We start from the raw sequence: 26,033 nt of genomic DNA, 5'->3' as shown, positions 1-26,033 counted from the left end.
AGTTTGAGCTTGATCCTTAAGAGAGGTCATTAGGGACTTTGGTTCATACCTGTAATCCTCAGGAGGCTGAGGCAGTAGGATCTCAATTTTGAGGCTAGCCTAGGATACATGATGAGACCTTGACTCCAAACAACAGCAACAAACAAAAACCCCACTAATGAAAGTGGCAAGGAGAAAGGGGAAGTTGTAACATGGTATGTGGTGCCAGCAGCGTTGGGACTTGGGAATTCCTTAGAAACAGGAACTGGTGCTATCCCTAAACTACAGAACCAACAATTTGCATTCTACCAGGACCTCTCTCCACTTGTTCCTGCTAACATTAAAGCTTGTGAGATACTGCTGGCTGAAGGTAGACTCTAGGACTGAGCTGCCCTCATTTCTAGGAAGTAAAGAATTTCCTCATTGTGTGTGCATACAAGCTAGAGGTCAGAGGTCACTTTTGTGAAGCCAGTTCTCCCGCTATCACTCCAGATTGAATTTAGGTCACAGGGCTTGCAAGACACCTGTCTTTACTTGCTGAACTCCAAGCTGCTAGAACTGAAATCCTTCTTTTATCATCTAGTTATGTGGGACCTTAGGGATGCTTTTTAACCTGCATCAGGGACTTATTTTTAACTAGGCTTATACCTGACAGTTGTAAGGACTTACATAAGAAATGGAGAATCAACTCCAACAATTTGTCACTTATTTTTGACTTACTGTAAAAGTCATGTTTTTGTTGTCTTCTTTAAAAGATTTACTTTCTGTGTCTGGGTGTTTTGCCTGTGTGCATGTCTGTGTACTACATATGTCCAGGGCTTAAGGTACTCCTGTAACTGAATTTATGGTTGTGAGCCACATGTGGGTGCTGGGACTAGAACCCAGCTTCTCTGGAAGAGCGATGCCAGTGCTCTTAACCACTGAGCCATTTCTTTTGAGACAGGCTTCTACTATGTGAACTCCTTTCACCAGTTCCTGAACAACTGTGCTTTTCCATCCCTAGAGTGGTAAAGCTTAGTTACACCTGTCTCATGGAGTTGCTGCAAGGATCAAATCAAAGACTGTCTGTTAAATTACAAAGTCTCCTATTGAGACTTAATTTACCAGTCAGGTGGTAGTGGTGCACACCTTTGATCCCTGTCTTGAGAAAACATAATTTACCACCTTATAAGGTATTCTTCAGAAACTGACCTTAAAATAGGGTGTCCAATAGGAGACATGTGTAGGAAATGGTCTGTTTTATTTCTGACTAACCTACAGCTCCATTTAGGAGCACAAATAGACTCACAGTTATGCAGTGGTTCACAACTTATTAAATTTTTAAATTTTTATTTACTTATTTATTTTGTCACAGGGCCTCTTGCAGTCCAGTCTGACCTTGCATTCCTCATCTTCCTTCTTCCACTTCCCCACTGCTGGGATTATAAATGTAATTCATTGTGAACTAGGAAAAGAGCTTTCATCCACACTGTCTATCAAAAAACGGGGTAGTTTTTTCGTGTGTCCATCCCACACTCCTTAGTGAATCAAATTCAGGGCTTCAGGTTTTGCCCATATTGTACAAGCAATCTATCATTGAGCTAGATGTCCTTTCATTGGTTACCCTAGTTTTCACGGGAATTTGCTAACAGCAGAATACATACTAACAGTTCCTTTAGATTTGTACACTTTCATTGCATCTGATGCTACCAGAGTTCTTCATTTAGAGGGAGGACACCACAAAATTTGATGAGATTTACAATACTAGAAATTGGGTCCCTACCGATCTGTAAAATAGGGGGACAAGACCTCCACAACATTGTGTGGTTAAATAATAACAAAGGCCGAGCGTGAGCCTACCAAGTCGTAGTGCCTCAAGTAAATCCCTCTTCCCTTTGACAGATATAACACGAGACAGCACTACTTTCCTACTTCATACAGGCGTAACCCCAAGCGGAGGCCGCTCGGATTCCTTTCCTCGACTTGCAACTCCTAACACTGAGAATGGTGTACCGGCCACTGTGAGGTCTTCTCTCTCCGTAGTGGAAAGCCTCTCTTGAGTTGTCGTTTGGGTGGCTGAAGGACGTTGATGACTGCTCCCAAGCGTCTAAGGAACCAGATCTTAATCCTCAACCGGGCATCGGGTACCAAGCTGTGTTCTTTTCATCCCTTGATAAAGGTCGAAGCTCAGATCCTATTACTGACGCCATCTTGCCGGCTACGTGTGACGCTACACGTATAGCTGAAAGAGCAGCTGATTGGCTGGGAAAGGCCGGAGGATAGGCGCGCGAAGCTAGAGACTGGAGGGTAATGTAGAAGCCTAAAGGAACTACACTCCCAGACTTCTTTGCGCATGTGACCAGCAAGCAGTGAAAGAGGAGCGAGGTTGAACTAGGACTACAACTCCCAACAGGCCCCGCGCCATCCGCCCTTTCCTTTCAAAACGCGGAGCTGAAGAGACCGAACGAATGGAGGCTTTTGAGTGCTCGTTTCTCAAAAGGCGGGAAAGGCGAACTACACCTCCCGTCGAGCCGCGCGCGCTTGCGCCTGCGCTCTCGTATCTGTCGCCATCTTGCCCCTTCTGAGGCACCGCAAACAAACCTAATTCCTGGTGTCCCCTAGTCTTGGCGGAGGAGCCTTTTAGATGAGCCCCGAAAGGCCGGGCAGGTGGGTGTCTCTCAGGCAGGGTCCTGGGAAAAGCTGGCAGGCTATCCAGGGTAGGGGAGCGCTTGGCCAGGCATGGGGAGCCTGGCTTGAGGCGGTCAGCCCCATCCTCCGTTGTTTCCTAACGGGATCGCGGGGCTCCCTCAAGTGGACTGAGGGGTACTCCGGCACGCCTGGTGATGGGACACCGGAGGTTGAGGTCTAGGAGCCCCGAGGCGACTCTGGACCGTCTGGCTATCTGTCCGCGCTCCTGCTTTTTCTCCGTTGTCCTCTCTGCTGAGGAGTGCGCGAGGCGCGGACGCTGGCCAGGGTTCCCGAGACCGGCTGCTGGCCGCGGGGGCGCGGGCTTGACATTGGAACCAGCTCTGAGCCGCGCGGGCGAGGAGCCGGGCGGGCTGCTCTTGTTGTGGTGCTGTGAGTGCGTGTTTAGAGAGGGGGCGGGGCAGGCTGCCTGCTGACACTTGAGCGGGGGACATAGTCGGTGCGACCCCAGTTCCCAGAGCATGCTCCGGTTGCTGTCGCCCGGCTTTCCATTGCTGTGCGGCCCCGCCGTGGGCTTCCTTGGAGGGGATGCTTTGGGATGCCGTGACGTGGTGCCTGATTCGGGCAGTCGCCGGCCGCCTCCGAGATTTTACCGGGAGGCGGGGACTGGCTTGGGGAGCCAGCGGATTCCTTTGGCTCTGCCCCTTCCTCCTCTCCACCCCCTTTCTTTATGTCATCCTGCCAGCTGGGGCGCGCCGTCCTGTTCGGCTTGCTCAGGGTTGGTTCTGAGCTCAGAGGACGATGGGAAGTAGGGGGAAGGGGGCTCCACTTGAGGCCAAGAGTTGGAGTTAGCAACCCAGAGCCTGGAACTCAATAGAAGAGTTATGTCGATTTAGTGTTTGACTCTTAGGCTGGCCCATTCATTCATTCATTCTACTCTCCTGCTGACCATCCATTTATCAGTTTAGCAGATGTTAAGGAAAATCTACTGAGTTCTCAACCTGTAGTGTGAGAACTACAGGTTCTGTGTGACCAAGGAATTCACAGTGAGAAATTTCAGGCTTTTAGACTTTTGGTAACTGGTGGATATGACTTTTACTGCCAAAACTTGAGAAAAGAGTTATTGAGTTCCATTTATCCAAATAACATGCTCTACCCTTTGCTTATTTTATATTGTAACTTATTAAGGAAACTGTCAAGTCACTTGTCCAAGGTTGCATAGGTGGTAGAATCTGTTTGGCAAGTCATATGCCAGCCACTATGAAAGAACTTGGCATCCCCTGTTCTCGAATACTTATAACAAATTGGGTGGGATTACTTTCTTTTTAAATAAAGGTATCAAATTGGGTTCAGACAGGCCAATTCACTAGGATGAAACAACTAACTATGTTGAAAAGCTGGAACTGGAACCAAGAAGTGTTTGATTTTAAAACCCATTCTCCCCTGTTAATATGAGCTGGATCAGCGTGTTCTCAAGTTGTGGTTTGTTTCGTTTGTCAGGAGCTGGAGTGTGAAAATGCTAATGAGTTGTCTTTTCAATCCCTGTAGCCAAGCGAAGGATTTCCAGATCCTTGCATATATCATTGGCAATTCAATTTGTTTCTCTTCTCGCAGTGAGAACAAGCTCTTTGGGGCTACCAAACAGAAGCACCAATGCCTGTTGTGTGGCCAACCCTTTTGGATCTCAGCAGGGATGAATGCAAACGGATTCTTCGAAAATTGGGTATGGTTTTTGTTGCTTTTGTTCTGAGACAGGCTCTTACCATGTAGCCCAGGCTCTCCTTCCCTCAGCTTCCCAAGTGCTAGGACCACAGGTGTGTTTTGCCATGCCTGCCTGTTTTATTTTTGATGTTTTATATTTCTCTTTGACCCTTTTCTTCTGTGAGGGTCATGATTGTTGGTGGCATAGTCCTCATCTTTCCCACTGTGTCCCAGGACCTAGCACGATTTGTACATGATATGGAGGAATGATGACTCAAAGAGCCATGACGAATGAGAAACCTTCTCTTATACTGTACACATGACACTCAGGCCCCAAAGCAATTGCTTTGCTTTGTTTTGCTTTGGTTTGGTCCCCTTTTTGCATATGAACTTTAAACCTAAGACAGTACTCACAGTAAATCACGTAGTCAGTATTTGACTTCTAGCATAGTGCTTCTCAACCTAATGCTGTGACGCTTAAATACAGCTCCTCACATTGTGGTGACCCCCCAACCATAAAATTATTTTGTTGCTGCTTCCTAACTAATTTTGCTCCTGTTATGAATCTTAATGTAAATATCTGTGTCTTAGGCAACCCCTGTAAAAGGTCATTTGCCCTCTAAAGGGGTTGTGGTCACAGGTTGAAAACTGCTGCTCTATGCAATGTTGGGTTTGTTTTTGTTTTTTGTTTTTTGCATATGTTGGGATAGTACTAACTGGGTGTGTGTGAAACATGCCTTTTTTGGATTAAGTTAAGGCAAGCTGCCTAGTTAGTTCTTATTGTAATTGGTAAGATACCCTTTATATTTAAGTTTGATTAATGCTTCTTTTTCCCCCCATAGCAGCTCTTGTCAACAAGCATTTAGAGAGAGAAGCAAGCCCTAATGCTAAGGCATATTAGGAAGGAACTAATGTCTTCCCCATGTGTGTAGGGTGGTGTTAGCCACATCCATTCTTGGGAATATTGAGAAAAAGAGTTACTCTAATCATTTGAATCTTTGGTTTCAAATGAATATTCATGAATATGCGGTTTTAGACCATAAGGGCCCTGGCTTATTTATTACCGTAGCCTGAGGCTGCTGCACTAAATGAAAGAAGTGACAGATAATTTGGAAAGGATCATCAGTGTCTTGGTTATGAATATTAATTAAGTAAAAAGCCTCTCGTTGTGGCTGATGTCTGATGATGCAGTGTTTAAAGCAGTTTCTTCCAGACATATTTGTAGGCCACTAGTATTTTCCTTCAGAGGAAATCTTTGCAAATTCTTATATGTAGATCAGATAAAATTGTAGCTACTGTGGATCTGTTGCTAATAACCCATTGAGGATTTCAAACTATGTAAACTTGTCTTAGATATTTGAAGAGGGTTCTTTGAGGGGGATAATCTTTAAAGCTTACATGTAAACTTTTATCACTATTTTGAAGTTGTCCACATGCACTAATGTAACTTGCTCTTGGTTATCAAGTTGAACTCCATTTCTCTCAGAGTTAAAAATATTAGATAAATAGATCACAAAGACAGTAGATTGGACTGAGGTTTCTGGGTTTTGGGAGCCTTGACTCAAGGGTTTATGTTATAATATAAAGTTAGTAACTTTATCTCTAGCTTTTCCCATAAGTGATTTGAGGTGATGTATGGAAATGACTTGACCCTAAAATCCTATAAAATCACACACATCAAGAGGTTAAAGTTTTAGCGTTCAAGAATGAAAGCACATGAAACAGCCCAAGCCACCAAGGTTATGTCTGAAGAGCTATCAGCTACCCAGAAGATGCCACTTTATAAAAGCAATGCGTGCCATTGTGTTGTTACCATGATGGGGCTAATATATTCTCAGGCCAAGCAGTGGGTCTGGTTGCAGCAACCATAGCTCAAAGAGTGCTAACATCATTTAAAATGTAGAGAGTAATTCTTAACCCTTGGATTTACATGCAGATTCTCAGTTACTGACTATATTCAGATAAACAGGTGAACTACCTAAGATGTGTTGGTGGACTTTCAGAACTCAGGGTCAGATTGACCCATATATTAGGGTTCCCCTTGCCCCAAACATGTGATTGACTCACTGAAGAGAATCAAATTGTTCTTAACTTAGAAGAGGAGGTTGCATAGAAAAAGATACCCTAGAAGAAACTGAAGAAATAAAGACTTAGGGTGTGGGAAAAAAGTAATAAATAACTAGCAATAAATGTGTCTGTAGTTTAAGGTAGACTGTGTGGGAGATGCTGGGTACTGCTTCTGTGCTAAAGAAAATAGCCACTGCCTATGCCCTGCTTCTCCAGTAGCACTTATGAAGGTGGACCTTGACAGCAATTTGACAAAAGATTTCTTTCACTCATTGGGTTACTATCATGACTTTGAGGTTCAAAGTCTAGAGAAGATGCCATCTTTAAGAATTGTTAGCTGGAAGAGTGGTTCTCAACCTTCCTAATACTGTCACCCTTTAATACAGTTCCTCATGTTGTGGTGATCCTGGAACCATAATTTTTTCATTGTTACTTTATAGCTCTAAGTTTGCTACTGTTACAAATCATAATGTAAAATTGATGTTTAGGATATCTGATATTCTACCCAAAGGGGTCTTGACCCACTAGCTTAAGGGCTCTCCAGAGCTCTGCAGTCAGGTCAGGCCAGTTACAACTACTTGTAACTCCAGTGCCAAGTATCTCATGCCTCTTCTGGCCTCTTTGGACATCTGCACTCACATGGCATTGGTACCTCATTCTCTCTCTCTCTCTCTCTCTCTCTCCCTCCCTCCCTCCCTCCCTCCCTCCCTCCCTCCCTCTCTCCCTCCCTCTCCCTCTCCCGCCCCCCCCCAACATGCACACTCTTTTTAAAAAGTGTCATTAGCTTAAAACTTGGTTGCTTTAGAAACAACTATAAATTGTTTCAATCTGAGATGTCAAACATTTCAATTATCAGGAAATTAGGGGACTAGAGAGATGGCCGCTCTTTTAGAGAACCCAGGTTCAGTTTCCAGCACCCACATGGCAGCCCTGGGGAATCCATGCTCTCTTCTAGCACCAGGCACACACATTGTGTTTAAGGCATACATTCAAGCAAAATATTCACATATAGTAAAAAAAAGAAATTGGTCTAGACAGTCTATAATATACTTATAGTACTAGTAGTAGGCAAGTGCTTGATACTTTTTGGCTGCCCCTTCCTTGCCTTATTTTTATGACTTTTGAGCTCTAACTTAACTGACTTGTGTGGGATTTATGGCTAAAGTATAATATGATTTTTTTTTCTTTTTTCCGGAGCTGGGGACCAAACCCAGGGCCTTGCGCTTCCTAGGCAAGTGCTTTACCACTGAGCTAAATCCCCAACCCCAATATGATTTTTTAAAATGGACCTAGTTTAGAGTTTTATAAAAGTAGTGTGATACATCTTTTGTTTTCTGTGGCATTCATGTGAATTTATCATTTTTTTAAAATTTTTTTTTGTTTTTGAGACATAGTTTCTCTGTGTAGTCTTGGCTGTTTTGGAATTTGCAATAGCTTTTTAGTTTGGCTTCAAATAAAACTTGAAATGTCAGAAATATTTGTCATATTAAATTTTTTTACTGCATTTTAGCCAGGTGTGGTGACACCTGCCTTTAATCCCAGCATTCAAGAGGCAGGGGCAGGTGGTTCTCTTGAGTTCGAGGCCAGCCTTTCTATGTAGGAAGTTCTAGGTCAGCCAGGGCTACATGGTAAGACCCTGTCTTAAAAAGAGAAAAAAAGAGATCGCGTTTTAAATAAATTTGTTTTATTTTATTTGCGTGTGTGCCTGTGCACGAAAGATCTTGCCCACATGCTCTGGGGCATGCGAGGAAGTCAGGCCACAGCTTTCAGGAGTCAAGTTTTCTCTTTCTTCTGCGTGGGTTCTTGGGATTGAGGCCAGACTACGGTGCTTGGTGGCAAGTTCCTTTACTTGCTGAGACCGCTTGTCCAGCTCTGTCATGTTTCCTCAGTTAATTATGTTTTCTTTGTAATTCTTTGTAAGTCAGGCATGGTAGCACATGTCATCTCAGCACTAAGGAGGTGGAGGCAAAAGGGTCAGGATTTAAACTAGTCTCAAAACAAGGTTCATGTCTCAGAAGCATACAGTAAAACTTGAAATGCAAATAGTGTCTTTTTCTCAAGCCACCCTTTCCCTCTTATCTTTTGTTTCTTTCTATGGCATTGGCATTCTCTTAAGCATTTTGCAGAATCTTTCTACAATCAATTACTGAGTTTTAGCAAATAACTCTTTAGGTTAGGGTTATGATTTCCTTAGTCTGACCCCAGACTGCTTCTGTCTCCCCTTTACTCAGTTTTCTTACATGTGTGAAGTAAAGCCTTCAGGATATAGCTGTCTACTCAATCATCTAGCTAACCTACACATATCCTTTGTAGACTTTGATTTTAATCATTTTGAGAATAGGGACTTTGTTTTATACCTACAAATATTTATATAGTTTCCTTGGTATTCTGTGTTATATTCTGTTAATTTGGTTTGAATTAGTGACTATTCAACTAAAGATAATTTGACTACCTTTAATGTAAAACTCCTAAAAGTAGTTATTGTTACTGGAAGTGACTGAAGTACTGAGAGACGTCTTCAGTTCTCTTGCTCTCTATTCCTTTTGCAGGAGTTCATCCTCCACTGTCTATATAGACACTTCTTTTCTTGATTAAAGCTTGTTTTTCCAAACCAGATGATGTGTTTTTTCCTGTTCCTCTATCACTATATGCAAACCATCATAATTGCCTGAAGACATTTGCAGTTAAATACTTGAGGGCAGAACTTAACACTCTTCAGTGTATGTGTATTAGGATTCAACATTGATTTGTTGAATAGAATACTTCATAAATAGTTTATTGGGGCATAAACATTTAATATACTGGATTCTTAGATGGATATTCCTAGTACCGTTTTTGTAATCTTGGCTGATCATACTTGAAATGTATTTCTTGGAACTGAGTTTTTGCCTTTGGAGAATCAGAGCTTTGTCTTTTGAGATACTTTGCATGGTGTCCAGGGCATACACACTCGATACACAGGATGTTCACACTCAGGCTATTTCAGTGGAACTATACATTTCTGCTTCATTTACTCAGCCTTCTGTATAAGGCTTCCTTAAAAAATAAGATCTTATTTTTATTTTATATGTATGGATGTTTTGCCTGTGTGATGTTTATGCACCATGTGTGCATGGTGGTCAGGGAAGCCAGGAGAGAATGTTGGTTTTCGGGAAACTGGAGTTACAGATACTTCTGGACCATTATGTATGTATTGGTATTTAAGCCTAGGTCCTTTGGAAGAGCAGCAAGTACTCTTAACTGTTGAGCCATCTCTTTGTCGCCTAATGCCTCCCTTTAACAGAGGACACTATGAATCACATGGTACTACTGCTTATGTATTGGGTAGTTTGAAGTTTGCAGGCTTAACATCTCATTAGTTAGCCCACATTTACTGAGTTTTTGCTTGTATCTTTTTGCATTCATGTGTGTGTGTGTGTATTTGTACATTCCTTGACATGTATGCATAAAACAGAACAACGTCAAATGTTGTTCCTCTGGCATCATCTATTTAAAAAAAATTCTGTTTTTTAGATAACTCTTTATTTGGGTAAGGTCTGTCACCTAGAGTTTATTCAGTTCAGTAGGCTGGGCCGGCTTAATGACTCGCAAGCCTAGGGGAGTCCTCTTGTCTGCCTCCTTCAACACTGGGGTGACAACTATATACTACCATATCTCCTTTTTTTCATCTTTTTTTGTTTTTCAAGACAGGGCTTTACTGTATAGCCCTGGCTCTCCAGAACTTATTCTATAGACCAGGCTGACCTTGAACTCACAAACCTGAGATTACCTCTGCTTCCTGAGTTCTGGGATTAATGAGTGTGCCACCACCTGCCAGCTTTCTCTTTTATTTTGTTAAGTAGATTTTGGGGATCAAACTCAGGGCTGAGTCACTGCTCCCACCTATGTTTCTTTGAGTCAGTTTCTTGCTCTGTGTCTCAGTCTGTCCTCGAACTCCCCATATTTCTGCCTCAGCCTTGTGTATGCTGGAATTAGAGGCACGCACACTAGACTAATTAGTTATTTTGATGGCAGATTTTTGTGTTTTATTTTCTTGGATGGTAGTTTTTGTAGATGTAAAGATCTACCATTCCTGGCTAGATTAAATGTTCTTCAGTAATATGTTAGAGATTTTCTTTCCTAAGCATTTTATACCCTTGACTTCCCTGAGACATTGTATAACAAAGCAATATAAATGATGAACTTGACACTTTAATCTTTTTAGTTGATAACATTTTTGAAAGGAATTTTAAATTTTGCATTTGGTTGATTTGGGATTTCTTACCCTAAAGCTTAATATTGCAGAGCCACATTATTCAAAATTAAAGGCTTATCTTGATAAAATAATTTTCTTTTTCTAGAATTGGAGGCATATGCTGGAGTTATCAGTGCACTTCGGGCACAAGGGGACCTCACCAAGGAAAAGAAAGATCTTCTTGGAGAACTCTCAAAAGTCCTTAGGTAATTTGTCATGAAAGTTTCGATGATGTGACTAGAAGTCTCAATTTGTGGGGTTTACTTCTTTTCACTCTCAAGTTGAAGACCAGTTTGTTGGGTACTAGAGGTTCTATTCCAGTTGTTCGATTGCTGCTGTAGGAAATGGGGAAACTTAGTCTCTGTCATACAAGCCAATCGAAGGGCTTGAGGTAGATGTTACCTGGTGGGAGGACCTTTGACATAGAAGAAAGAAAGAGGAGCCAGTGCAGCTGAGTATCAGGATATAGAGTGGCATTTAATGGGAGGAAAAGAGGAGTGGAGGCCAGATGCCTCACCGTGTGAGTGGGTGCTACAGGATGGAGTCCCTGCCTGAAATCACTGACTCCTTTATCTGAGCTAGGGTGGAGCTTGAGTTCACCCAGCAACTCTAGAGAAAGAGATTCCTCGGTGCTTTGTCTGGATCCATTTTTATATCTTGTGCTTTCTCAAAAAATGATCTGCTTAACTCAAGTTTGCTTTCTACATTTGAAGTAATTTTGTTTTATTTTTAGAAGTTAAAATAATGGAAGAGGCTCTTAATAATTAATATTAATATAGGAGTGTAACTAAGTAGATTCTCAGTCTTTTTTATTTTTTGTTATTTATGTTTCCTCATAAATTCTGCTTTTAGTTCTTAAGTGTTGTGATCCATGCTATAAATTTAGCGTTAAGTACTAAAGAATGTAAGAAGAGTGGTATTTACTTTATTGGATATTTATAAATATAATGGATGTCTTTAAAATTGTTTCATTGATCAGTGTTTAAGATATGTACATTTTTACCATTGGTAACCTAACGTAGAAGGCACGTAGCTAAGGTTGAGTCACGTTTCATTGCATGTACTCACAAGAAACATTATCTGGCCACTCTTACTGCTTTTATTATATTCATTGAACATAAAATTACTAGACTCTTAAGCCTTAGGAACAGACCTTAGAAGACTTTCTTCTAAGTGCTCAGTCTTCCTGCTGCTGGCAGTCCTGAGATAAGGAGCTCCTTGAGCACCTGTTTCCATGCTACTTAACAGGAAGTGCTACCTGTTCTTTCACAGACGGGAAAATCTGCATATCGGGCTGCATTTGTCTTTCTGGGATTTATAGATACATAATCCTCAGTTACACAGAATCAATATGAAATCTTTCCTATGAATTTGAAACATTTGAAGCTACACATTAGGCAAAGTAGTCCTCAGCCCCAAAAAGATGTTGACTTAAACATTAATAAAAGTGTAGAGAAGAGCTGCCTGCTTGGCAGAGTTCTATAATGGCTATTTTTTCTCATAGCATCTCAACAGAGCGCCACCGTGCTGAAGTTCGGAGAGCAGTAAACGATGAACGGTTAACAACAATTGCACATAAGTAAGCCATTAGTCTACCACCCCTGATTTTTTAAATGATGTAGTATAAAGTAGTTTTGAGACAGTCTTCCTTTTGTGTGGCAGGTCCCTGAGTCTTTTATCTTAATATCTCTACACTCAGAGACCCTGCCCATAGCAATTACTGTTTATTCTATTGATTACTTTTTGTTTTTGTTTTGCATTTTGTTAGGGAAGCTTAAAGTACTTAGGTCAAATCCTATTACAAGGTAATCTCTGTATAATCAAAGACTATAGGAAGCACAACTCAGTAATGAAGTTTACCTCTAAAATTGAAAGGTGCTTAGAGGTTTCTTGTAATGGTATTTGATATGGATATTGCTTTATAAATAGGCATTATAATTTTTATATGGCTCAGATATTTCAAGACTTAGAAAAATTATAAAATATGTTCTTTTAAAGAAGTATAAATATAACTTAACGTACTTTAAAAAACAAACACAATAAAATATAAAGGCTTCTTATGAGATTGTTTTCAGATCACCGTAACTGGTAGATTGGGCACAGGGTGGTAGAGGACTTCGAGCAGAACGAGGCATTAGCTAGAGAGGGAGTGCCTGCCTCCTGAAGAACAGAAAGGACCAGGGAGGAATCCTTTCAGTGATAATAGAAATAGTTCATGAAATGCTAAAGTATCCTCCATTTGTTTTAACTTTTACATTTTAATATGATATAAAACTAAAGGAAAAAGAACTTAGTGCATTACCATAATGTGATGGCATAAGGCATTTGATAGAATTTGAATTGATTACACAGTCTGTTGGCTTCTTGTACTTCACTGTTCCTCATTTTACTTAACACACAGAATGGGGCACTCACCTCTTTAACAGCATAGTTTGAGATTCTTCAGTGGTAGACTTGTACGGTAGAAACCTAGACGTTCTCTATAGAGATGGCAAGTATTTCACTGTCAGCTTAGCATAGATGAAACCTTCAAATTTAATTTGTCCCTTTTTGAATTTGCTTCAGACTTTTGAATCAGAATACTTTAAACTGGGTCCGCACTCTAACTTGGGGGCTGTCATAGGAAACTGCGATAGATGATAAAGTAGACAATGAATACCTTAGATGCATTCAAATTGTATTATGGGGCAATGAGTTGTAAGTTGATGCGTCAGTGTCATTCTTAAAGGATAACATTTATTTAGTCTCCTTTTCCTTTTTTCCCCTTTTAAGAATGAATTTATCCTTATATTTGGGTGAAAGACCAAGTTACAGGTATGCAAATAGGTTATTATTATTTCAGGCTTTTTCTTGTATTTATTTCCAAATTGACGCTCTCAATTATTCAGGGGCACATACTCCATTTATGAATTAACCATGCCCCTTGCTTTTTCTCTTCCCCCTCACCTTCCTAATACTGCCCAACCTTTAGCCATTTTTGCTGCTTGGGAGTATCTCTAGTCAGAGGGTGGGAAGGGAGAGGAGGTGAAAGTCCGTATAACTCATCTCACAACTTGTTAGTTGGCCTGAAAAAAAATGGGTACAAGAATTTACTAGTATTTGCTAAAATATTTTTTGGATAATATGTGGATTTCTTTAATCTGTGTGACCTCTCCCTTTCCTTCCTCTCTCCATTAGCATGGATAATTGAGAGTTGGCTTCTATTCACCTATTTCTCTGCCCTCCCCTTTCTTTCTGATACCTTTAATATATTAATTGCCTTTTTTGAAAAGAATTTACTTCAGTATATAATTTTTAAAAAAGCTTCTTAGGTCTTTCTCTACTCCAATTTTAATATTTCATATTGTGGTTTTAGTTTGACTAGCTACTATATTTATTTGTTGAGCCAAAAGTTAGGGAATGGGGATTGGTGACACTTTCTTGCCCTAAGATATAGCAGTGGAGCCTAGACTTAAAGATGACCTATGGGGGGTTTAGTCTGTGAAAACGGCTAGAGGAATGCCTCTGAGTTGACTGCAGTCCCTCCTCCTGCCTCTCTCCCGCACTTGAGATTGCTTTGTGGCTTGGAAAGGGATATACCTGAAAGGTGGTGGGAAAGCTGAGAGGATGGAGCAGGAAAGAAGGGGAACAAGAGGAATAAGGGACCTGGACCAAGAGAACCGTGCTAAAGGCCTTCCTCTCTAAGGCTTCATTGGGAGGGTGCTTGTCCTTCGTTACTCTAACCTGAGTTATTAGTTACATCAATATTAATGCTTCACATGCTTTGCTTAGCCCAGTCCTCATGTCTCTACAATTAGACTAAAACGGTGATCTGGAATATCAGATCTTGGCACTTCTGCCAACTGTCAGGCATTCCCAGGATGCTGTGTTGCTGTGTGAGGATGCAGCTTTTCTTAACTGCTGCCTGTTGAAGCTCATTAGTATGTGGCTTTCTCAGAGCAGGGAGCAGAGTAGGGTCTGCACCTTCCATGTGGTCTTTGGATGACTAGAGAGCCAGGAAAGTGTGCAAACTGAGGGGACTTGTGAAACCGTCAGGTACAATACTTAATTTCTAAATTCACTTAGATGGCTTGTTCAGCTAACAGATGTTTACAACCGTATCACTAAAGCAAAAGGAACTTTTGACCTAATTCTAACATGATACTTCATTTCTCATTCACTTAATATTTGAGCATGCTTGCATGAGTGGACATTTGGAAGACATAATTCTTCCTAAAAGTTGCAGTTGTGTCTTTTTGCACTGCAAGCTTCATCTTTTCAGTAGCATATGTCCATGAGCTTCATATTTTTGATTTTATAATATCTGCCACCATTTAAACAGTACACCAGGTAAGTGTAGAAGTCACTTTAAGTGTGTGGTAAACTCATACCAAACAGGTTATCAGTGATAGTCCAATAAAATGATATCAGAATAGGGGTTTAACAAGAACATACTGGCTTTTGGGAAGTTTTCATTTCAGTTAGTAATAATGCTTCTGTCTCTATCCTGTTTGTGCTGTTCCTTGTTTCTGAGCTGGTACTAAGATGGAGCTCATGTAACATTTGTGAGGTCACTGCTGCCTCAGGAAGTCCACCTTTCCTTCTCTTATGTAGGACTTGCTTTAAATTACAAAAGAATTTATAGATATTTTTATAGTAATCCAATTGGATTCTTCAACTTGAATCCTTTTTCTTCTTCCTTCTTTTATTTCTTTCTTTTTTGAGACAATATTTTGTTTCAACGTTTTGAGAAAGGGTTTTACTATATAGCCTTAGCTGGCCTGGAATTAACTGTGTCATCCAGGCTGACCTTTAACTCACTGAGATTTACAAGATTGCTTGCTTTTGCCAAGGGGTGCTGGGATTAAAGGCTAAAGGCCTGTGCTATCATGCCTGTTTTAAGTCCTTTTTAAGTTGTAATTGATTCTCTTCAGCAAAAATTGGCAGTAATTAGGCAATAATACTCAATTGCTATAAAGTAAACCTGCCCATAAAATCCACCAGGAAACTTTTATTCTTTCTGTTTATGTTATGACAGATAATTACAGAATCATGATGCATACTTGTTGAAGGAAACGTTTATTAAGCAAGTTACATAACTTCAGTGTGATTCGGTTTCTCATTCTAGAAAATGGAGATGCTAATGCTATCAACTTCATAGGACTGTTGAGAGGACTGACTTAACACAGTGAGAGATGGGGTCAGTGCCTAACGTTACCATGCCCACCGCAGTTGACGTTTAAGCACGTCACTGTCAGCGTCAGAAGTACTTCACTGCCCTCTGAATCTGCACAATCACAGGATACAGTCATGAGCGCTAGGCTGGGCTATAGAATCTGTGGTTCCACAAAACTTGTATTTCTAATTTAGTGAAGAAAGTCAGTTGTGTTTTAGACTAATTTTAAACCTTAACATGAAACATTAGGATATTTCATGAAGCCAAGTGAGAGATATGGCTGCTCTCTTTGGTATTTTAACCTCTGGTCTGATTTCTGAAACAAAATATTCTCAAGAAGTTTAAGGAAGAGAGACTATTTAATAATGTCTTAGAGAGGGTTCAGTTGCCACAAGTGCCTTTTAGAGGGCAGGGTGAACCAGACAAATAAAGTGAAAGAGTGGTAGATCTCTTTTAGCATCCTCAGATCTACTCTTAAAAAACAAAAAACCCCAGGAAGGGTAAGAATATAACACCACAGTGAATATTGTCAGTGACACCTGCTGCTGTATACAGCTGTTTTCCGTCTTACTAACTCCTCTCGTTTACTGCCTCAGTTTAACATGTTTGAAAGCCTTTAGAATCTCTGGCCATGCGGGCAGTTAGGAAAATTTCCAAAGATTCATTGAACTCCATCTTTTATTGTAAAGTGAAATCTGATTCTTAACATTCTTAATGCTTTTAGTTTCTTGAAATAATTACAAAATTAAGTTTTAAAAGTTAGTAGAAATATTTGTTTTCATTCATGAAACCCAACTTCATAAATCAATATCAGTTTTTATTTTTAAAGTATAGAAAAATTGTCTTCATTATAGGATTCAGGTTATGGAATAAAGTGTGTAAGCACTTTAGTGCTTTCAGTGTGTGGCATTCCTTGAATTTAAATGTTTCTAAGTTGATCTTGCTTGCTTAAAAGAGAAGCCTCTCCAGAATTCAGGATACTTCTGATCATTTAAAAAGCTGTGTTTGTTTGACTCATTTTTTAGCAACTGTGAACCCTTGTAGCAGCATTTTTTCTTTTGTCTAGTATGTCTGGACCTAATAGTTCTTCAGAGTGGTCCATCGAAGGGCGTAGATTGGTACCACTGATGCCCAGGCTGGTTCCCCAGACTGCCTTCACTGTGACAGCGAATGCTGTGGCCAATGCAGCTGTCCAGCACAATGCATCTCTTCCTGTGCCTGCAGAGACAGCAAGCAAAGAAGGTGAGTAGGAGCACTGCTGTTAAAGGGGATTCCTCTCAGGGCTTTTCCTCTATGTAGAGTAAGTGCTTAAAATTATCAGATTGGTATGTTTTTGATTCTCAAACTAGAAACTGCCAGGCTTTCAGTAACCATCAAAATCAATTTTCTTTACTTAAAAGAGAAATTATTTTAATTACAGAATTGCAAAAAGCTTTGTCAGGCTGAATTTCTGACATTGGTATGTAACTTTTGTTTTATTTTGTTTTGTTACTTAATCTAGTAATTGACCTGCTTTAAAAGTCTTTGTGTTCTCTTACCAATGGTGATACTAAAGTGCTTTGTCTTGTCTAGTAGTGGGCTTGAATAGAGTGAGACACTCTCCACGCTTGTCTAGGTTTGGCTTTATGCCTAAGGAACTACTTTTCAGGGGAGCAGTTATCTGTGCATACTTAGCCCCTACTGGATTCCTGCTTTCTTTGTTGTTAGCAGTTATATTTCTTTTCTCCCTGCTTTTACCTTTTCTTCTTGTTGGCTACTAGAATGGGAAGAAAGTCGGGTTTCTATTAGTGAAATCAGTGTTTGGATCTAAGTTTGTCATTTCCTACCCTTGTGACCTTTGCATGTCTTAGCATCTGTATTCTGTGGATTCCTTATCTTTAAAACAGGGTATAGTGTGAGCATTGGTGACAGTGGAAAAATTTAATGTAGTACCGGGTGTAACTAACTCTAGGCTATTTCTTGGTGCTCCCAAGTTGTGTCCTTTCACTGAATGATAAGGAGGTTGGAATTTGATGTCATTTTTTAGTTATTGTTGTACCACTTGGTTGGCAAATGACAGATGAATTAGTTTATTTAAACAGACTAGCATGGTTCTCCTTCTATATAAGCCCTTTGGAAATCACTGAAATTAAAAAGAGATTATATTCCCCCATGATTGGTGCTGCTGTTGTTATTAAAAATACTGCAGGTTTGTGCCTGGTGTCCAGTTCCTGCCATTATGAGAAATTATTTCCCTTTTTCTCAATAAAGTTTTAAACTTGGGTGCTTTGTACCTCCATTCTCCACTTGCCATTACCTCTTGAGAAGCCCGTAAATACTTGGGAAAGACAATTAAGTGATGATTTTCAAAATAGCCTTAACCTTTGAGTGTAGTACTTTGTATTAGCTTTTAGCTTCTGATCATATGAAAATGATAAAGTTGTCCTGCAGTAAAAGTAATTTCTCTGTATGTCTGGACAGATGTGGGGAACGTTAACAGCAGACTTTTTTTTATCATTCCTTCAGTAGTGGTTTGCTATTCCTACACAAGTACCACGTCTACCCCAACCTCTACCCCTGTTCCAAGTGGCAGCATAGCAACGGTTAAGTCTCCAAGACCTGCCAGTCCTGCCTCCAGTGTAGTTGTCTTGCCAAGTGGAAGTACTGTATATGTCAAAAGTAAGTGATGTCTCAGTGTTACCAGGACCCTGTTGACCAAATGCAGCAGTCCGAGCTCTGAGTAGATCTGTTTTTCTGGAATAAATCATAGAGCCACAAGCTCTTTTCAGTGATTGGCTTTTGATGGTTCTGAAGACTTCTCATCTGTATATTTGACTAGGTATTTGCTTTTTCATCAGCTTTGGGATTTGAGAAATGCCATCATTTTTTGCTCTGTATGAGAAATCTGCCTTTGAACAGTGCTGTCCATTAGGCATTCACATCTTTGATTCCTGTGGAACACAGACATGAATAGGTACTGAAGGCATGTGCTTATTTGACATTTTCTCAGAATTCCAATCTTTGCAGTATTTTCTTGGATTACCCCGCATATCCTCCAGCTCTTATGTATAGTGACTCGTTCTCGAGGCTACTTTTATATTTCTACTTGGTGATCTTCAAAAGTTTTTTATTTGCATTTTTAAACTTCTGAGTCTATTCTGCTCTATACAATAGTCTGTCTGTCTGTCTTTTGTCTGTTGAGACAATCTGTGTAGCCGAGGCTGGCCTCAGATCTGTGATCTTCTGCTTCAGCCTCCCAAGTGCTCGGCTCACTGGTGTCACTGCCATACTTGGCTCTATAAAACAGTCTGGTGTCCAGTTTTTCTTATATTAATGTCTCTTAATTTTATTTTAAAAAATTATTTTAAAATTGTTTCATATTTTATTTTTGTTTGCTATGGTTTTAATCATTAGTATTTAATCTTAATTGGTCTTACTCTAGTAATAAGAGATTTTCATGTAGATTTTAAAGGTGGCATTTCCCTTTTTTAAGACAGGTTTCTAGGTCATTGCCAGTTCTTCATAGAGTCTAACAATTGAAGCTGTAAAGACTTATATTTTATTACCAATTTCATGAGTCATGCTATGTAACTTTATATATGCTCTGAAGAAATTCCCCATTTACATTGCTGTATTTGTCATGTGAATTTTATAAAATCTATAAAAGAATTGAGTTTTAGACTACAAAAATGTTAAGAGTCATATGGACTGTTAAATTTATTTCAGGTTTCTGTAGATTTAACCAAAGTGGTCTTTAGAAATGACACTGAAGACCTGTTTTTTTACAATTATTTTTAAAACTGCTCTTAGTAAAGAAACTATTTCACAAGCTAATGCACTTTCAAATAACAAGAACTGTATCCGTTTGTATAAAGACATTGCTAGTTTTATTAGTCATTCACCAACTTTGTGCAAGTCACCATACCAGGGAGACAAAACAGTTGGACTTAGTCTTTTTTTGTGTAAAGGTTTACTGATATGGAGATGTGTAGACAGTTACACTGTCATGGGGTAAGTGGTACAGAAGAGGATGTACAACGTGCTTGCTCAGAGGAGAGGTGGACTAGCTTTGCAGCAAAGAAGGGAAGGCTTCACTGAGGAGTGGCTTGCAGGATGATAGCAGGGTGTAGAAGATAAGAGGGGGCTGAAGTATCTTTGGACAATGGTGAGAAATTCAGTTTGTCAAGATTTTAGAGGGGGACAGGGTCAGGGTGATGGTATTGTGTGCCTGGAAAGATAGGGGTCCTTGAGTTTTGGTCCAGTGAGGATTTTGGGAGGATAGCAAACTACAGATTTAGGGAATTTTAGGCTGTGCAGTTAAGAAATTTCCAGGCTTGCTGTAGTAGGAGTGTAGAGTAGATGGAGATAGATGCAGGAGTATCTTCTCAGAGGTTATTGATAAAATGCAGGCAAGAGGCCAGGAGCCCCAACTAGAGAGTCGTTTAAGAAAAGTTGGTGGGGAGCTGGGGATTTAGCTCAGTGGTAGAGCGCTCACCTAGGAAGCGCAAGGCCCTGGGTTCGGTCCCCAGCTCCGAAAAAAAGAACCAAAAAAAAAAAAAGAAAAAGAAAAGTTGGTGGGTATTCAGAGAGATAACTTTGCTGAGGGAAAATTGTCAGGGCTTAGTGACAGATTGGGTATAAAAGAAAAGTAAAGGCCAAGGATGACACAGGCATTTAAAAAAAGGAAGCAGAAGAGGCAATGCTAGTTTTGTGTAAGTAGAAATATTGTTGTTGTCTTTCAGGTGTTAGCTGCTCAGATGAAGATGAAAAACCCAGAAAACGCAGGCGAACAAACTCTTCTAGCTCCTCCCCTGTTGTCCTGAAGGAAGTTCCAAAGGCTGTTGTTCCGGTCTCAAAGACTATCACTGTGCCCGTGAGCGGAAGTCCCAAGATGAGCAACATTATGCAGAGCATTGCCAACTCCTTACCACCCCACATGTCACCTGTGAAAATAACTTTCACCAAGCCATCAACACAGACAACAAACACCACAACACAGAAGGTAGGTGGTGGGGGGGAGTCTCAGTCCTTCTGTCTTTGTCACATACACAGCGTGATTTAGAGTTGACAGTTGTGTGCTGAGGGCTTACTGTGTACTTGGCGTTATGCTGGGAATGCTCACATTTCTTGTATAATTCTGCATGTAAAATATCTGGGTAGATGTTGTTATTTCCTTTTTAAAATGAGGCTCAGGTGCCAGATGATGTGCTCAAGATGACAGCTAGCAGATCTACGTCTAGACTTACGTTGTGTTTGGTAATTTTGAAACAAACTAGAAAACTTTTAGTCTTTATTTATGTGGCCTTATGTTTAGGAAGTCACTTTTTGCTTTGCTAGTAGAGTTGAGTGTATTTTAGGAGAAAAAGGGAGTATGGGTAAATGAATAATTGTTAAAATCTTCCTTTTTATTTTTTGTATGGTATTGTGCGTTCATTTTGACTTCAAGTTCTTGGTATTCTGTCAGTTTTATGTTCTTGCAGCCCTCAGTCTTCACACTGATGGATTCTGATGACCTGAGGCTACGTTTACACCTGCATTTCTGGCATTTCCTCTTTAGAGTCTCTGTGCTCTTCCCTTGTCATTAGTTTATGTTGCTAGCGCATGCCTTTCGGTAGTTCCTCATGGATTACATTTCGAGACTGTGTGTGGACAAAGGAAATTTTTTCCTGTGAGTTTTAAAGACATTCTTTTCTTGGCTTTCAGCTTTTGAGATACCCAGTTACATTCTCTTTTTAGTTTCTGGTTTTGTCTTTGGAAACTTTTTAGAGGACTGAAACAGCAAAGACTTCATGACCCTCAGGCTTCTGTCTTTAGAGGATTTTATCCTGTACTTCTGTTCTCAGAAGTTCTTGCTTACCTCTCTGACATTCTGCATTTCCTTTGTGATCCTTGAAAATTTGAAACTTGCTAAAGTGCTCTTTTAATTTTCCTATACCTTTTCATTTCTATTTTCCCGGTTCCCCTTCCTCTCCCTGTACCCTAATGGATTGGGATATGGACTTTGGAAATAGACTTTTAAATTTTGAATTCTAGCTTGCTGCTAGCCTTTTGACTATGAGGAAACTAAATTCTATACCCAGATGTTCTCTGTGAAATACAAGGGGTTGGGGGGATGACAACGACGATGACAACAGCCCAGTGTTTCTGTAAGATCTTTGGGTATTAGAAATAATGTACGTCAAGCTGTTAGAAGAGAGCCTGACATGGTTAAATGTGTCTCACCGTTTTTCGGAATCCTTAGTCAGTATCTTATGTTACTTGCATGGAATTGTTCATGTTTGCTGTCATACTTTATTTTTCTTGAAGGAAGGGTCTCACTATTTAGCTCCTCTGGCCTGGAACTTACTATGTATATAGTCTTGGCTGACCTTGAGTGCTAAGGATCACAGGCATGTAGGTATGAGAATACTGGGCAACCATCGTATTTTAAATTTCTAATAATTCTCCTGTAGATGGTCCTTATTTTTCTTTTTAAAAAAAGAAAAAAAATCATCTGGCTTTTGATAGAATGATTATATTCTTTTATTTGATTATATTTATAAGCCTTTTGGTCCGGCTTTCTTTTCTCATGCTCTGTTAGTTTTTCTTTTCAGACCTTAAGTGTCTGGCAGTCAGCCTACATATGAAATGGGCACATTCACTGCCATGTGCTTCCGCCACTTGTCCTAGGGTTTTCCTGAACTGGTCAGCTTCATCAGGCAAGAATCTTTCTTCTGTTTTCTGTTTTGAGTACTGTGAACCTGCCTGCCAGTCAGTATTTTGGAATAAACTGTGGAAGGGTGCTGTGGTTCCTGAGACGATAAGTGCCTCTAAGTCTTCTCATCTCAGGGAAGAGTGATGTCTGCATCGAGGGTTAAGTGCAGCTGAGTGTTTAAGGTGTGCCATGGAGCATCCACTTAGAAGATGCCAGCTCTTTTGCTTTGCAGAGTATCTTTGGAAGGCAGCATTTTTACTAATTTGCTAATAATAATGAACTGTTCTAAATATGTGAATCCTCTGGTTCACTAAAGCTTATCCATTAACATGTTGAAATTAACTGCTTTTGATGATTTTGCACTTTATTAAGCAAAGTGTTTGCATTTTTACTTGATTTCAAGTAAACATTTTTTTTTTTTTTTTCGGAGCTGGGGACCAAACCCAGGGCCTTGCGCTTGCTAGGCAAGCGGTCTACCACTGAGCTAAATCCCCAACCCCTCAAGTAAACATTTTTGAGTTATTTCTTTTTTTTGGTAGAAAGATTTTAGGTTTTGTTTTGTTTGGTTTTGGTTTTGATGTGAGTGATGCTGGGGATCGAACTCAGGACCTTGTATATACTGGGAAAGTGCTATACTCTGACGTGTACCATCCTTAGCTCTTAGTTTTGCTTTCTGAGCTGGCGTTGACACCAACTGACTAGTGTATAACTATGTTTCTGGTTGTTAAATCTCACTATAATAGTTTTAACTGCTTTCCTTGCTAGATCTTATGGCTATTTCTCTTTTCTTCTTCTTTCATTTACTTAAAAATGATTTTAGCATTCAAGAAATAGCATAGGAGAGCTGTAACTAAAATGTACCTACATGTCGTCCGTATTCTTTTGTTTCTGTTGTATGTTTCGTTTTTATTCACTATGCCTATAAGTATTGATGTTATAAATTACAAGTATCTGGTCATGTTAAACAAGCACTTTCCCATAGGACTGTGTCACTGGCCCTCTGATAACTGCTAATCATCTATTCCTTTTAAAGCAAAAGTAATACTAGTACTTTTAAAAAGTTACCAGAATCAGATGATGTTATTCATTGAGAATGATTATAGTCCATGCAATGTTTAGTAAGTGTCACCTAACATCATTAACTTTCTAATTTACTTTGGTAAACTTACATAAAAATGTTTAGGGTTTGCTGTATTGCTGTAAGTGAAACTTGAATGCTTTGGTTTCTTTCTCTTTTTTCTTTTCCTTACCGACTCTTTTTTTTTTTTTTTTTTTTTACCTTCAGAATTTGAGGTGAGAATATTGGAAGCTGTCAGATTCATGCATTTAAGAGGGCACATCTGTTTCCAAAGTCACATCGTCCTTTTCAGATTCAGAAATTTAGATTTACTTGTGTTTTAAAAATAAATATTTAAGGGAAATAAAAGGACGTATTTATTCCACAAATAACTACTGAGCATCTGCTGTGTTCCAGTTGTAAAACTGTCTTCTCTTCATCCCTCTTCTCTGCCATCTACTTTTAAAAGATTTTTTGGACAACTAGATTATGATTAGGACTAATAAATACATTTCTGTTTTCTTTTCCTTTTGCTGGGTAATTGGATTAAAAATATTTTTATCCAAGGCCATTGTCATAATTGTATTTACCTTGGATTTCTCACAATTTGTATTTAAGTCAACTTAGCAATTAATTGTAGGTAAAGTGACTTTACATTAAGTATAATTGTTTCTGATTTTGTGAACGGTATTCACATATAAATAGGTTGTACATTTTTAGCCTGGATACATTTGCACCTATGTCAATATGCCTCATTTAAAATGACACTGGTACAGCACTCATACAAGCAGAGCAACAGAATATAGCTTTATGCTTTCATGTGCTTGATTGATATTTTTCATTTTGTCCTTAGGGTGCAAGTCCCAGCACTCTTAAGGAGTTTTTGTGAATGCTAGAAGGTCAGTAATTTGAATTATGGCCTGAATAAACACTGTGGTTCACTTGGCTTCAAAACCTTTTTATCTCCCCTCTTGTTTTATTTTGTTTTAAAACAACTTAAAAGTGTTTCTTAATTGCTTTAAAGCAACTTCTCCAGGATAGATCTCTAGTTTGGGAATCCTTTTATAGATCAGAAAATCATTTGTGTACTGAAATCTCAAACTCTGTTTTATCATTTGTATCTGTAATCTAGAATATGGTCCTAAAGACCTGAGATTTATTCATTTTGTAATATTAGAACCCCGCCTCCATACTCTCATTCCAGAATTTCAAATATTTGAACTGTGTACACTTCTCTTTCCCTTCCGTGCCCAACATTGCTTAGTAATTCTGGCTTGCTTTCCTGCCAAGCCTAGTGAATCCTCTGTTGTATGGCAATCATCAGCATTGGGCCTCTTGGAAAGCTGTGGCTGTTGGTTCAGGATTGATAAAAGTCAAACCCAGTTGCCTTTAGTACACTAATTAGTTTGGGTGTGGTAGCCACAAATTCTTTGTACACTCAGTGATAATAGGAAGGAAAGAAAATGTCTCTAATGAAACAAACACAGTAGATTGAATATCTTTCTGAATAGAAGTGGGATGCTTCACTCACATGCATCTAACAGTAAATTGGAAGAGTAAGCTGCTAGTAAGCACCATTTGTTAACTCTCAAATATTGACCACCTGCTATGTGCCTCATGGATGCTTCACATAATCATGCCATCTAATCCTTGTAGTGATTTTGTATGGTCACAATTATTATCCCTATTTTGTTGAAAAAATAAATTGGAGCCTTGAAATTTCAGCATGTCCAGGGTCCTGTCATTTGAAAGTGGCAGAGGCAAGATGATCTAAGTGAGGCTCACTTGACTCTGAAACTTAGGACCCTAATACCATATTGGTCCACCTATCAGTTTGTGTAATAGTTTCTTGTTGTTTTCAATAATACTGCATATTGTTGGCTAATCCAGCCTAGTTGTGATTGTACTGACCAACTCTCCACAAGTGTCTACTGGTCAAGGCATGTATTGATTGTTAAAACAACAGACTCCTTAAAGTAATGGGCAAGTACTAATTTTCAATTCTTTGTTACATTGAAAGTATGTACTAATAGCATAGTTAAAGTTTCCTTGATGTAGATACAGTATATAAAATCACTCAGAAAATTTTTGACTAATTTAACTTTAGACTTTCTTTAGGGGCAGTGTAAAAGGAAAAAGAATTTCTTTCTTAACTTGTTTGGATTTTTTTTTTTCAAACCAATTTGTTCTGTCCTAGGTAGGCACAAGTAATTTTAGTGAAAGAGCGGATATCACTCTAGCACTGCTTACTCACCGCTCAGCAAAACTGTGGTAATACAGCAAGGCATAAGTAATGTTTATGTTCCCGACCGTGAAACGGGGGGGGGGGGGGGGGGGGAGGATAATAGCGCTTGTGTTGTAGGATTCAGGACAATTAGATAACCCACTTACATGTCAGCTCCAGGAGCTCTTCTTGGGTCTGCTCTAGGAACCCTACGGCTATCATTCTTTCTTCTTGTCAGAGTAATTAGAATCTGATTACTTTTCTTTCTTTTTGCGAACACCCCAGCCCAAGAAACTGCTGTCACTTCTTTTTTTTTTT

General features: G+C 39.6%; 1 protein-coding gene across 50 annotated transcripts in view; it reads left to right on the top strand.

Moving 5' to 3' along the window:
* The first annotated feature begins 2,515 nt into the window (after positions 1–2,515).
* Emsy (EMSY transcriptional repressor, BRCA2 interacting) overlaps positions 2,516–26,033 on the top strand; it is a 69,327-nt gene continuing 45,809 nt past the window's right edge. For 14 of the 50 annotated variants that reach the window (XM_087570537.1, XM_087570424.1, XM_087570385.1 and 11 more), the window contains exons 1-7: positions 2,516–2,625; positions 4,219–4,327; positions 10,713–10,812; positions 12,111–12,185; positions 13,379–13,420; positions 16,828–17,003; positions 20,483–20,742. In XM_087570537.1, the coding sequence (XP_087426663.1) occupies positions 4,258–4,327; positions 10,713–10,812; positions 12,111–12,185; positions 13,379–13,420; positions 16,828–17,003; positions 20,483–20,742 (723 nt within the window). In that variant the 5' untranslated portion in view covers positions 2,516–2,625; positions 4,219–4,257. 50 annotated transcript variants of the gene reach the window in all.

This window comes from Rattus norvegicus, chromosome 1 (assembly GCF_021556685.1).
Source record: "Rattus norvegicus strain SHRSP/BbbUtx chromosome 1, alternate assembly SHRSP_T2T, whole genome shotgun sequence".
NCBI lineage: Eukaryota > Metazoa > Chordata > Mammalia > Rodentia > Muridae > Rattus > Rattus norvegicus.
Note: the sequence above shows the minus strand (reverse complement) of the source record. Positions and strands in the feature narration are given on the sequence as shown.